General features: G+C 37.7%; 2 protein-coding genes across 2 annotated transcripts; both read left to right on the top strand.

The window, feature by feature from the left end:
- Positions 1-5,100: 5,100 nt before the first annotated feature.
- On the top strand, positions 5,101-5,667 carry ACO1O0_002400 (DDHD family phospholipase; the record flags this gene model as incomplete). The annotated part of the gene is made up of 1 exon (XM_083191870.1): positions 5,101-5,667. One exon carries the CDS (start codon positions 5,101-5,103, stop codon positions 5,665-5,667), a length of 567 nt encoding a protein of 188 aa, XP_083053084.1.
- Positions 5,668-10,979: 5,312 nt separating this feature from the next.
- fim1 (fimbrin) lies at positions 10,980-13,173 on the top strand (the record flags this gene model as incomplete). Its single annotated transcript, XM_083191869.1, has 5 exons — positions 10,980-11,002; positions 11,074-11,284; positions 11,336-12,021; positions 12,083-13,068; positions 13,142-13,173. 5 exons carry the CDS (start codon positions 10,980-10,982, stop codon positions 13,171-13,173), a joined length of 1,938 nt encoding a protein of 645 aa, XP_083053083.1.
- Between the last annotated feature and the right edge of the window lie 1,437 nt (positions 13,174-14,610).

Here is a 14,610-nt window from a genome sequence, read left to right as displayed (position 1 = left end):
TATATTTTATATTAAAAAATACTTTAAGAATAAATAATATAAATTAGTCTTATATTATTAGCTTATTTTATTATATTTATATATTAGGTATTAAACGTATTCTTAAATTTATATATATAATAATATTAAAAGTTACTATTTAAGAATACTTAACTTAAGTTATAGCTAATATAAGCAAGTTAATACTTATTAAAGATAATTAAGATATATAATAAATAATATAATATAAATTTAAATAATTAGGTAGTATAATAATAATAATTAATCTATTATATTATAGAATTAATATATATTAAATAAGATATATAAAGTTAGATACTTAACTTATAAATAGATTATATAAGTATTAGCTATATAAATTAATATAAGATAATAAGTTAAGGAGAGATTATTATATATAATAATATAAATAAAGGATATATAATAATAAAGCTATTATTAAAGCGCCTTATATATAAGGCTTAAGGAGATTAATTATAATAAAAATAAAAAATAAAGCTATTAATATTATAATAATTATAATAATAATATAAAGAATCTAAAGTTTTAATAAATTAGATTAGATATAATATTATTTATATAGATAATTTATATATATAATAAGTTATTATAAGCTATAATTATACTTAAAAAGTAAATTAACCTAAGGATTATAAATTATAAAGTAATATAATTAATATATAAGATAAATTAAAAATAAAGATAATAATATAAATTATCTATATAATTAATATTTATCTTATATATATAATAAAAACTAATATTAAACTCTTTTTAATTATAATTCTTTATTATAATTCTTAGGTTATAACCTTTAATTATAAACGTAATAAATATAAATATCTCTTAATATTTTATTTTATTAATAAAATAATAAGATAATTAGATAGATTTAATAATATTATAAGAAAATCTTAGCGCTTATAATAAATACTTCTAAGAAAAAAAATAATTATAATAAATAAAGATTATAAGATTTATAAAGGTTAGCTTATTAATATCTTAGATTTATCTATATAATTAATACTTATATATCTTATCTATAATAGAAATATATAGCCTTAATATAGCTTATTTAGTAAGCTTTAGTCTTATAATATAAGAAACCTTTTATTATTATCTTAATTAGCTATTTAACTCTCTTTTATATTATATATTATATAATACCTTATTAATTTAAATATAAATATAATCTTTTATAAAATCTATAATTATTAATTAAAATAAAAGTATTAATATTATATTTAAAAGAATTAATATTATTTTAATTAATAATAAATTATTATTTTATTATATTTTATTATAATATTAATTAAGCTTTCTAATTATATATTTAATATTATTTATTAAATTTTATTTTACTTTATATATATATATTTATTATATCTTTTATCTTAGGCTTTATTATAGCCTCTCTTAATATAAAATAGCTTATATTTATTTTTATTACTTATTAGGCTTTTTCTTTATATTAGAGTTAATATTAAATTCTTCTTAGCTTATATCGTAGGTGCTTTATATTTTTTATCTATATTAAGCCTATAATATCTACTTTAGCCTTAGCTAATAATTAGTTAAGCAAGCTTATTAATAATAAATATTTATTATATTTCAGTACTACGTATATATCTTTATTACTACTTCAGGGGTATATCCCTAGGTTAGCTACGGTAGGTGCCCTACCTTCTCCTTTGCTGACTGGTAACCAGAGATGGTTGCGATCTTACACCCCAATCAATCTATCACATCGCCTCACATCTGTTACATGCTTAGCTTAGACACACTTCAAAGCGATTTTGTCGCTGCCTGTCCAAGGCTCCAGTAGCAGCGGGAAGGAAAAGACTATATTCTGGGCTGCCTATGACACAGAATCGAGCACTCTGGCCCTGGGAGACCTAGGGAACGAACGTACGTCATGACTGGCAAACTTGCTGTTATGGATGCTGGATGTGTCTGACTACCCTTAGCTTTGCCCACCGACCGCCACTCCATCGGAGCAATCAGAAGCCCCAGAAGTTTCAGCAGGTGGGAAACGTTTCTGAGTATTAGGATTTTATGGGATATTAAGCTGTGAGCCTCCTTACCATAGGGTGCACTCTTCCGAGAAAGATAATCGGATGGGCATACCATACGCCATGCTCCCTGCATATTACTCACTTTTCATGGGGCATTCTAGGTCACGCATTTGAAACCCAATTTGGAGGATCGATCCTCTTTCGCATATTCAAGTTGGCCTTCGTTCGTGTTAAGCCTGGTCCATTGACCATCCCCCAAACCTTCGGACGCCCGCCCTTCATCACAGGAGGCAAGAAGTCTTCCGGTGGATGGTCGAGTCTTCGTGCGACTATCATGGCGGCGGAAGCCCCGGAGCAGAAAGGGGGGAAGTCCTACTTAAGCTCCGCCGTTGAATCAATCAATCCATGGGCAGCGAAGCCAACCTCGTCGACTACCCTAACTAAAAAGACGAAGACAGACGAGGTTTCCGGAGCCGTCACGAATGTATCGCCTATTGGCCCCGGTGATCACAGCATCACTCATTTGTACGGCCAAAGCCTGCATACCTATCCTCCCGATTGCCCTCCGCTCAATGTCCAGTGGTTCCACGCCGTCGATGTATTTCTCCCTTGCTGACGTAGTATTTCGCCCCTGACGACTATCATAGGTTGCAAAACGGAAGTCGCAAATTCTAGCAGGAAAGAAGGCACAAACCTCAAAGCCCCCTACCCAGCCAAAGAAATTCTCAGCGTTTTCGGTCCCGGACTCGAATGTCATTGAGGCAAGGTACCAGAAATTGCTTGAGGTAGCAGAAGAGCAAAGTGTTCAGGCCCCTGCCGTGGACATATTCCCATCCCCAAAGCTCCAGGGGGTTAGGGCTGAAGGAGACGATGGGGCCCGCAAAGAAGCGATCCCAAGGGAAATCGCCGTCAAAGTGCCCGTGAACGAAGACTTCTTATTCGATGTTGACATTGAACAGCGCGAATTGGCCCCAGTCTACTGGCATGGGCCAGTATATGAAGGTATAAAACTTGCTACATACTTAGTTCAAGGGCATATGGTGGCTAATTTCCTACTAGTGCGCCGGGGAACTTGGTTCTTCCAGGAAGGATCTCAACTTCGACCCTGCGAGGAGAACCTCGCAGCCCAACTCGAAGAGGTGCGTTTGATTCCGGACTTGCTGGATTCTTACTGAATCGTTGAATAGGGCTATCTGAAGCTTAAGCCATGGGTCAATTCATGTACGGTGCTTTAGCTGCACCCTGTCCGAATCGCTGATTATACGCTCACATTTCACGCAGCACGACCTCGAAGCCAGTCAGGAGCAAAAACCGTCAATTTCAATCCATCCGAGGAGAATATCCCGACTACAACTAAGAAATCGCCGTCCACCTCACACCTCTTGCCAAATGCCTCGGCCGTCGAAGCGCCTAATCAAAGCACTCAATGTCAACCTCAGTCTTACCGCCTGTTTGGGACATATATGAACAATGTAGCGACATACCACGGTTCTGCGACCGCCTGGCTTTGCACCGATACGATATTGTCACGGGTTACCTCCTCGGTCTATGAGAGATTTGCCGGCGGGGGTTACATGAGCGGAGTTAAACTGACCCGAGGGTATTCAGAGCCAACCAAGACAAAAGATAAGGATAAAGATAAAGGCGAAACTCTGTCTTCAGCTGGGGATGTTCCTGGCTTGGACGCGCAGCAGCAAAGGCTGCTCAAAAGACGATCTGCTCCGCCACCATCGTCAAGGTCGAATGGGGAAAGGCCGGACTCCAGCCAATCGTCGTCAAGACGCATTGAAGACCAGGATGCAACGCTTCGAAGACAGCTATCTTCTCTCATCGAAAGAAGTGGAAGGGATTCCGCAGGCACTGAAGAGGAAGTACAGGAGCGACAAGAGCAAGAAATCCAGGATTACCATACCCAGACGGGCGAAGCTCAAGGGCGCGAGGTCGACCACATAATACTGGTAACTCATGGAATTGGTCAACAGCTCAGCTTGCGGTTAGTTGAGCCCCTTACCCAGCCCCTTTACCTAACCCCTTACCTAAAAATTAAGAAACCCTCCTCTGATCAATTAGTGTAGGATGGAGAGTGTGAATTTTGTCCACGACGTTAATATCCTACGCAAGACTATGAAGTCTGTATACGCTAATTCTCCCGATCTGAAGGCGCTCAACTCGGAATTGGGCGCTGGACATGGGAATTGTCGGGTCCAGGTGCTCCCAGTATGCTGGAGACATCTCCTGGATTTCCCACGCCAACGAGGGAAACGGGACGAGTATGACTTGGGCGACATGCCAGAAGGAGAATTTTCTTGTAAGTTCTATTGACTTAGTGTAAACTTTAAACTGCGTGGTTTCAATGTTACTAATGGAGCCGCACAGACCCCTCTCTTGACGATATTACGGTAGAGGGCGTCGCATTTGCCAGGTCCTTGATATCCGACCTCGCTCTGGATGTCCTGCTATACCAAAGTTCTTACAGAGAACAGATCTCCAGGATTGTGCTGGGGGAATGCAATCGTATTTTCAATCTCTACAGGGAGAGAAACCCGGAATTCAGTGGGAAAGTGCATTTGATGGGTCACTCTTTGGGATCCGCTATCTTGTTTGACATACTCTGCCGCCAGAAGGACTCCGAACCGCTAGACGACACAAATAACCCTCTTTGTTTCTGGCCAAGACGCTCGGAGACAATGGCTCAAGACAAAGGGAATGACATGGCATTCTGCTTTGAGGTTGAAAACTGTTTTTGCCTTGGCTCTCCAATTGGCTTATTCCAGATGCTTGAAGGACGGTAAGTCTGGTGAGACCAGATAACATGGCATAATAGTTAGCACTAATAGGATTCTCTTGTCACAGGACTATCGCTGCCCGGCCTTCGGCGGCAAGCGCATCACTCGACATGTCAAGTCCTAACCCCGGGGGCGAACAATTCTTTTCCACGTCGGCGGGCGCTACCAATGACCAGGGAACTTCGTCCATACGCGGTCTTCCGCCATGGGTATCATCTCCCAAAACTCGACAGTTGTTTAACATATTCCATCCGTCAGACCCCATCAGTTACCGTCTTGAACCCCTGATATCACCCGCGATGACGACGTTAAGGCCCCAGGGGCTTCCTTACACAAGGAAAGGCATTCTGGATGCGGCAAATCAGGGGCTAACGGGCATTGGTGCGAAGGTTGGTCAGAGCGTCAGTGGGCTATGGTCTAGCATTAGCGCCGGTATTGCGAATAACATGCTCAACCGCAGCCTTGGACTCACCAACGAGGAGGTCAGCCAGATGGCCGACCAGATGCGATCTAGTCAAGGCCAGCAAGAAGCGGGTGCTGCGCCGAACACTTCGCCGGTGACATTTATCACCGACGAGGGTAAGATTGGGGACAAAACAGACGAGCGACAGAAGCAGCTGGCGGATTTTGCTGTGTCTGGCGAGAAAGCCAGCCCAGGTATCAATGACCCGACACTTATTGATGACGAACTTGAGACACTTTTTTCCCAGTTCCAGAAGAGACGCGCTGCGCGAAGCCTCGGTGACGGTGACAATTCCGATGAGGCACAAGATGAGTTACGGAAGGCACGCAAGATGCAAATGGAGGAGAACAAAATCAGAGCCTTGAACCGCAATGGCAGGGTCGACTACAGTATTCAAGAGTAAGTATACTTTGGTCACTTTATGTTATTTTTCGATAACCGACGGCGACTTACTGCTAATATTTAAATATCAGGAGTATGCTTGATTTTAACCCTATCAATGCTATTGCCTCGCATATGGGTTATTGGGCTGATGTTGATGTGAATCATTTTATTCTATCGCAGTTATTATTAAAACGATCAAATAAAAGATAGCTGGCTAAAATATTAAATAGTCTATATAAGCTAGATGATAAAAACTGCTATACATAATAATATATAATATAATATAATATATTTATTTCTATGCCTTCTACTAGCTACTTTAATAGTATTCCTTCCTATATATAGATAGATACTATAAATAGGGATATTAATATTATAAGACATTTTACCCTATAGCCGGATATATGATAGCTATTACTTAAGACTTATAAAAGCTATATTATATTATTATATTATACTATCTTAATATTAATCATCAATGGTGTAATAAGAAGATATTATATAATATAGAAGTAATTCTAAGTATTTCTCTTTAGAAGAGTCCCATGTCTAAATATTCTGCCCAAGTTCCCTGTAGTCGGCGAGCGAGATGCTCTGGTGTAAGACCGCTGCAATCTTTTAATCTCCGGATATCCTCCTCATTGGAACCCACTGATAAACGGCCTACATCTGCGCTTTCAGCCACCTGCCGCGCAGCCGCGGGGAAAGATTCGGTGGGCGTTGCTGAACACAACCAAAGAAGCAGCAACGCGACCTCGACCTGTCTCTGCTCGACGGCTAGATGAAGACCACTTTTCATCCCAGACAGAGGATCCTGGTACCGTACCACCGAAGCAATGTCGAGGCCAGCCTCTTCATCTCCATCTACAGCCGCCAACAACTCGACAATCCCGTTGACATCGCCCTCTGAGCACATGCTCAGGAAAGCTCGGGCGACTCTGGTTTCCGGGTGATCTATTAGATATGCCTCTTCAGCTATCGCAGGGAGAATGTCGAGGTCGGCCTGGAAGCCTCCTTCGTTTCTATAGCGAACCAAGATAGGCACTCCCATGGGGGGCAGGAAAGAGTTGGCGGCGGATGAGCGGGGATTGTCCGTGGGCAAGTATATATTGCAATTAGGGCATTTAAGGGACAATGCTATAGCAGAGGAGCCGTCCAGCAAGCATTGCCTATAATAGGACTTAGTGATGTAGATATGTAGCGAAGGGAAACTCATCCATCTTACCAGTGAAAATGACAACCGCAAGGGAGCTCGAGGTCATCGGGAACTTCGATAACATCGCCATCCTCGTAACCATCGCCTCCGTCGCCAGGGCGGAAGACCAAGGCCTCCCCACATGCCTCGCAATTAGACATCTGTTGGCAGCAGGATTCGGAAGAAAAGTTGGCTCTAAGCTTTTAGTAGCGTCCTTGACTTCATTCGGGTTTGTTTGACGAGTAAAGTACCTAGTAGGTAGCGAAGGTACTTGTCCAATCTACTGTAGTAGGCAGTAGTCGCGCAAGGTAGTTGCCATTTACCTGTGTGTGCATGAAGTTATGAGCGTACTAGATACTATTACTTCGCTTCGAGTCGGTGGAAATGTTTTAATCGTTTAGGAGGAGATCTAGTTTTCAAAAAAACCTGTTATTACCTGGTAGGTTAGTAACGTTAGCGGATTAACTTAGGTAATCTACTAGTAGGTAGCGCCCTATAAGTATACGGGGCTATATAGCCACGGGTCTATGTATTAGTTATTCTAACCCTAAACCTAATATACGATATCCCGACTTATTAAATTTCTGCCTTATAGGCTTCTTATATTATATTTTAAAGGGTAGAAAAAAGTACCTCTTTTATAGTCTTATATATACTATAAACTATAAGTAGGTAGCCTCTTTTCTTATTATATTCTAGCTTCTAGCTTATCTTATGCTTTATCTTATAGCCTAGCCTCGTCTTATACCCTAGCGTATAGCTATTATTATAATTAATAATTATATTAAGAAAACCGGGCTTTAATACGATATTTTACCTACTATAGGCTAATATAATCTTTCCTAGCTATAATTAAATAATAATACTTATAATTATAAAATAATATATAAGTAAGTTATATTAAGATTAGATTAAGATAATTAAGATAATTAATATAAAGACTTATAGTTATATAACCTTATATATTTATAAAGCGCCTTACTAAGTAATATAATATAATATTAAGGGTTCTTATTATAAGGTAAAAAGAAGGTTTATATCGTTTTATATTTAATAAAATAAGATAAGATATTCCTAAGTATTAAGGTTATTACCTAAGCTTTAATAATAGGATTTAAATTAAAAGGGATTAATATAATAATAAATAAAAGTTATATAAATAAAGTTATAATTAATATTATTAAATAATATTAATAACTAAGAAGTATATAACGGGTAAATATTAAAAGGTATAGGATCTTAACTTATAATATCTTAGACTTAGTTATATACCCGGTACCTATATACCTTATCTATAAGGCGAGTTTATTATATTATATAGCTTACTTAGTAAGCTTTAATCTTATAATATAATAAACCTATTATTATTATCGCTTTACCTAATTATTATTTCTTAGTATAAAAAAAGATCCTTTACCTAAGATAATATTAACTCTTAGGTATAATAATTAAGGGTTACTTTTAATCCTAATAAAGAAGTTAATATTACCTAATTTATTAATTAAGGCTAGCCTAGGCTTTAATTATACCTTATTATAGAAATAAATAGCTATATAAACCTAGATCTTTTAATTATAATAGCTAAAAACGCTTTAAGATAAAGAAAAGGTATTTTTATAAATATTTACCTTTAATAAAATTAAATTACTTTTAAAATATTAATAATATTTTTATAAGGTATCTAATAAAAAAAGAAAATAAAGATCTATAATTTTATTACCCTTAAACTTAAAATAACCTTCTAATAAAAAGATAATTAGCTTAATAACTTATATTAATTATTTAAAGGTAATACTTATAAATATTAATAAGATTTAAAAAAGATCTTATTTAGCTTTAACTAAATTAATATTAATATATATTTATATTAAGATTATTATCTTAATAAATAACCTATAAAAAGAAATAATAAAACCTTTATAATAATTAAGCTAAGCTTAAGAAGTAATTATTAATTCTTTTTAAGGATTTAACCTTAAAAGAATTAATCTTTATAAGGTAATTAAAAATATTTATTAAAAGGATAATTAATCTCTAAAAGATTTTTATTTATACCTTAATTTTTTAAAAGAAATATTTCTAAGAAAAAAATAATAAATATTATATTATTATATTAGGCTATAATTATCCTTTTAGGAGTATAATAATCTTTATATAAAGGTTATCTCTTTTATAAAAAGGAAAGTTATTATATTTATAAAGTAATTTTAAGAATTATTATAAAAGAAAAGGTATTATTAAAGGGATAATAATTAGCTAAGCTTATAATATTACCTTAAATAAAATAAAATTAATATAACCTTAATATATAAGAGAGATAATTTTATATTATAAAAGTTTTTATATAATTTATATACTTTAATATTATAATAAATATTAAAGTAAAAAACCTAAAAAATAAAAATAATAAAACCTTTTATTATTTTAATTATAAGAATTATAATTATCTTTAGAATATTTACTAAAAACCTTTAAAGATAAAATTCTAAACCCTTTAATAAAAAAAGAAACTTTAAATAATTAAAATAAATACCTTAATATTAATTAAGATATTTACCTTAAGGATAATATTATAGTTTTATATTAATAGATTAATTTAAAGGTAATAACTTTATAAAATTATAATTAACCTTAATAATTATATTAAAATTAAAATTATTAATAAATAATTAATAAAATAACTTTAGCTTTAATAAAATAAGGTTATACCTTAGGCTTATTAGATTTTTAATATTATAAAATATAATCTTATAATATTTAAAAGGTCTTTTTATAAGTTATAGATTTAAAAGATATAATTAAAGAATTTACTTTATTTTATATTAATATCGATAAAGAATTAACTTTTAAATAAAACCTTATCTTATTATTTAATAATATATTAAAGGATTATTAGATATATCTTAGCTTTACTAATAAACGATAATAGTTTTAATATAATTAAAAAATACTTATATTTATAAAAATAGGAATTTTATAAAAGATCTTAAAATAAGGTATATATTATAAACCGATATACTTAGCCTTATTAGATAGCTATAGGTTATAGAATTAAAGGATAAAAGAAAGGGATTATTTAACCTAAAAGATTAAATTATAGATATACTATTATCTAATAAGCTATAAAAGGGATCGCGGGATTATTATATTTTAATAATCTTTAAATAAAGAAGTAAATAGTTATTATTATATAAAATCCTTTAATTTTCTATTAAATAGATATACTTCTTTTTCTCTTTAGTTATTAATAATATATAGCTATATTAATTATTATATTAATTTCTTTTAATATAAGTATTCTTTTTTATAGCTAATAACCCTAATTAAAACTAATTTATTAGGTTTATAATATTTTTATATTTAAGCCTTATTTTAAATTACTTTAAAAATTAATTAATATATTAGTTATTATCTACCCCCTAATTATAATATTATAGCTATACTATAATTATCCTACCTTATTATACCTCTTTACTTTCCTTATATATCTAGTTATAATATTATTTATATACCTATAATAAGGGTATTATTAGTAAGAACCTAGAATTAATCGTACTTATATAATTATATAGGTACCTATATACCTATTAGCCGCTAGTAGTATAATGCTACTTAGTACTAGTAGTACTTATCTATACTACTAGTACTAAGATATAATATGTAATTTCCAGGTTAATAACCTACTAGTAGTATCCGTACTAGTATCCGTAGTATATACTAGATGCACTGCCCCTCAGGCGCGCGTCATCAGGTACGCGCCCACTTGACTAGGTACATCCTGCAAGGTACATTTCTAGGAACACAGGTAGTTACCCACAGTACATGCCACAGGGGGAACATACCTCTAGCTTGAAGGAACTTAATCCCGCAGGCAAACTCGTATCTTCGACCGCGCCGGGCTCCCCGCCCCCGCTGAGGTTTGGCAGGCAGTGCGACACAACCCGACGTAATTGCATCTTGCCGATCAAACCAGACTTAAACTTGCCTCTTGTAAAAACCCACCCGCCAACGACCTTCGGATAGAACAACCCCAAACGGATTGTTATTTGCCATTTACTATCTCCGTGGAAGGTCAAGTAGTTCTTTACTTTTCTTGAACCCCCCGGCTACCTTGTGGCTGAGGTGGTTGTCTAACAATGAACGTTTTGAAGCTACAGAGGTCCGCCGCTCCCGAACCACCCCGCGGCAACCTTCGCAGAGAGTGTGCTGACTTGCCGACTGTTACCGCAGGAAATTTCCTCAGTTTCAACAAAATGAGATATTCTCATTGTCTGATGCCTTCCAACGCCTTGATGTCGACGACAAAGGATACCTCGACGAAGCCACCGCGATCAAGGCAACACAGCAAAGTGAAAACCAGCCGTACGATGTTGTCCGCCAAGCTCTAAAGGAGGTCGAACTTGACTCCTCGCGACGCGTCGAACTTGAGGATTATGTTGGGGTGAGCACTTTACAGTCTGGTTATGTAGTTATATGTCGCTAAGTACAGTAGCTCGTTGCCAAGCTTCGCGATGCCTCGTCCCCCAGGAACAAGGTGTCAGCTCATAAACCCTCGGGGAGTGGAGTGGTCTCCCAGCGCACCGGGGGCCATAGCTCCAAAGGCAGCGTGAGCGGGAAAATCCAGGTCCAAGGCTCGAGCGCCAATATCACCCACACAATCAACGAAGACGAGCGCACCGAATTCACCCGCCACATCAATGCCGTTCTCGCCGGGGATGCCGATATTGGCTCTAGGCTCCCGTTCCCCACGGACACATTCGAGATGTTCGATGACTGCAAGGATGGTCTCGTGCTAGCGAAGCTCATCAATGACAGCGTTCCCGACACCATTGATGAACGAGTCCTTAATTTGCCTGGGAAGAAGAGCAAGACCCTCAATGCCTTCCAGATGACAGAAAACAACAACATAGTCATTGAGTCCGCAAAAGGTATCGGTTGCTCTGTGGTCAACATTGGCGCTGGAGATATTATTGAGGTCCGAGAGCATCTCATTCTTGGTCTCATTTGGCAGGTCATCCGTCGTGGTCTTTTGGGGAAAATTGACATCAAGCTTCACCCCGAGCTATACCGGTTGCTGGAAGAGGACGAAACCCTGGAGCAGTTCCTTCGACTACCCCCTGAGCAGATTCTGCTACGATGGTTCAACTACCATCTCAAAGCTGCCAACTGGCACCGAAGGTTCGATAGAAATCTTCCCAAAACTTTGTAAATGAGGCACGAAATTAACTATGTACCTTAGGGTTTCCAACTTTTCCAATGATGTTAAAGACGGTGAGAATTACTCCGTACTACTTGCCCAAATTGGCCCCGAGTATGGTGTTACTCGAGCTCCTCTGCAAACTCGGGACCTGCACCAACGAGCCGAGGAGGTACTCCAAGAGGCAGACAAACTGGGCTGTCGCAAGTTCCTGACCCCCAAATCATTGGTTGCTGGAAACCCTAAACTCAACCTTGCCTTCGTGGCTAATTTGTTCAATAACCACCCTGCTCTTGATCCCATCACTGAAGAGCAGAAGCTGGAAGTGGAGGACTTCGATGCTGAAGGTGAACGTGAAGCTCGGGTTTTCACCCTGTGGCTCAATAGTTTGGATGTTCAACCCGCTGTCGTGTCATTCTTCGACGACCTTAGGGACGGTTCAGTTCTAATGCAAGCTTATGACAAAGTGATCAAAGGATCTGTCAATTGGCGCCATGTCAATAAACCCCCGATCCACGGGGGTGAGATGTCGAGGTTCAAGGCTGTAGAGAACACAAACTATGCCATTGAGCTAGGCAAGCAAAATGGTTTCTCTCTTGTCGGCATTCAGGGCGCCGACATTACGGATGGTCAAAAGACATTGACTCTCGGTCTCGTCTGGCAGCTGATGCGAAAAGACATCACTCTCACCCTATCATCGTTGGCTCAAAAGCTTGGAAAGAGAGAGATCACCGACGCCGAAATGGTCAGATGGGCCAACGACATGTCGAGAAAAGGTGGTCGGAACTCGGCCATCAGATCTTTCAAAGATGCTTCCATTGGTTCGGGCATTTTTCTCCTGGACGTTCTGAACGGGATGAAGAGCAGCTATGTTGACTATGACCTTGTGACCCCTGGTCAAACGGACGAAGACGCCTACATGAATGCAAAGCTCAGCATCAGCATTGCTCGAAAGCTAGGAGCTACCATCTGGCTAGTTCCTGAGGATATCTGCCAAGTTCGCAGCCGCTTGGTAACAACATTCATTGGTGAGTGGTTTTACTCCAAAACTTTGCTCCATGTCCGTCCACTTGACGTGTTGCTAACAAGTGATAATTGCAGGTTCTCTAATGGCTACCCACGAGAAGATGTAGTCTTACTTCTTTAGTGGATGGTACTGTCCATTCCACGCTTCTAGTATGAGTGACACGTAGGATTTACTACCGGGTTTGATGGGAGGTTGAATTAAACGTCAAGTTTTAAAGTCGGCGAGCCCAAAGTACATCACTTATACCCAGAGTGGAGTAAATCGGACCAGTTCTCATATTTAATGGCTCTGGGAAAGCAAAAATTCCACGTAACTCGCTTGCTATGTATGCCGTATGGTGAAAGCCTCCCTAAAAGTGCCAATTTTATATGTAGAGCATACTATGATGGGCTCGTCTTTAAACCCATGCGATGCAGTCAAAGAATGAGGTAGAGACTACACAGACGACTTGAGCCTGTGGAAATTCACAGTCAAAATACTAGATTACCCGAAGTCCGGGGGCCTTTCAACCACTTTGTTCGGCTCAGTTTGACTGACTGCCTGGGTTTGATGTTGGGTTATCTCTGTCCCCCCGCAGCCATCCCTAAGGGGCAGAGTAGAGAAAAGTACCGGGAGCTGAAACATTCACAGAATAAGCAACAGATGACAAACTCGTGAACGCAAACGGATAGGAAGAAATTAATGATAGTTGCCGTATGTTTGTTAGCTTTTATGGAAGGTATGAGCTATGGTAGACATGCCGTAAAAGGGGAACATGTTTCAATCCCTAGCAAATTGATCCCATGGAACTTAATTTGTCAGTGACACGATCCAAGTCCGTCGGAGGGAATACATACCACTATTCCACTAGGCGTCATAAAACCTCCTGTCGGCAAAGGGGTTGATCTTAGCAACAATATTCAAGATTATCTCCCAAATCAGATACCGCACAAGCTGGTTAGGGTTGAGTTGTTAGCATTGTGCGCGGTGTACAAGGATGGCTTCCCTACAAGATATTCCATCATAAAGGGAAGAACATTGTCGCTCCAAACCCAAGGAAATCCCTCAACCCTCTCGGAAAGCACATCTCTGCGATCTTTCATTCCGATTGTCTTAGTGACAACAGGATCTGACGAAGGGCATCAGTACCGATGGCGTGCATCGGAGCCAAAGAATAATAGCCTTCCCGGAGTTGCTCACAAATAGAGTATTGGAAGACTTGAATCATGAAAAATATGGCCCCAATCATGGCCATGAGCTTCTCTGCTACGTGGGACCAACTGACGGTGTCGGATCTATGATATTCAAGATTATACATGACGGTTGGGCCCATCGAGGCGTCAAGTCCCCATTTCATGATTGGCTCGAAACCCTATGACTTCTCATTGTCTAGCAGTGCTCTCGAGACAATCGTACGACCAATTTTATTAACTTCGAACCATCTAGCCCTAGGGGCTCTTGGTATAATATACTGCCGGCCTTTGGTTGACGACATATTTTCCAAATGGGATATTGAGGGAATAGAAGCAGTCGCATATTTAGACGAGGTGCCGTTATTCAGGTC

The sequence above is a fragment of the Amphichorda felina genome (assembly GCF_050947745.1).
Source record: "Amphichorda felina strain 45539 chromosome Unknown scaffold_2, whole genome shotgun sequence".
Taxonomy (NCBI): domain Eukaryota; kingdom Fungi; phylum Ascomycota; class Sordariomycetes; order Hypocreales; family Bionectriaceae; genus Amphichorda; species Amphichorda felina.
Note: the sequence above shows the minus strand (reverse complement) of the source record. Positions and strands in the feature narration are given on the sequence as shown.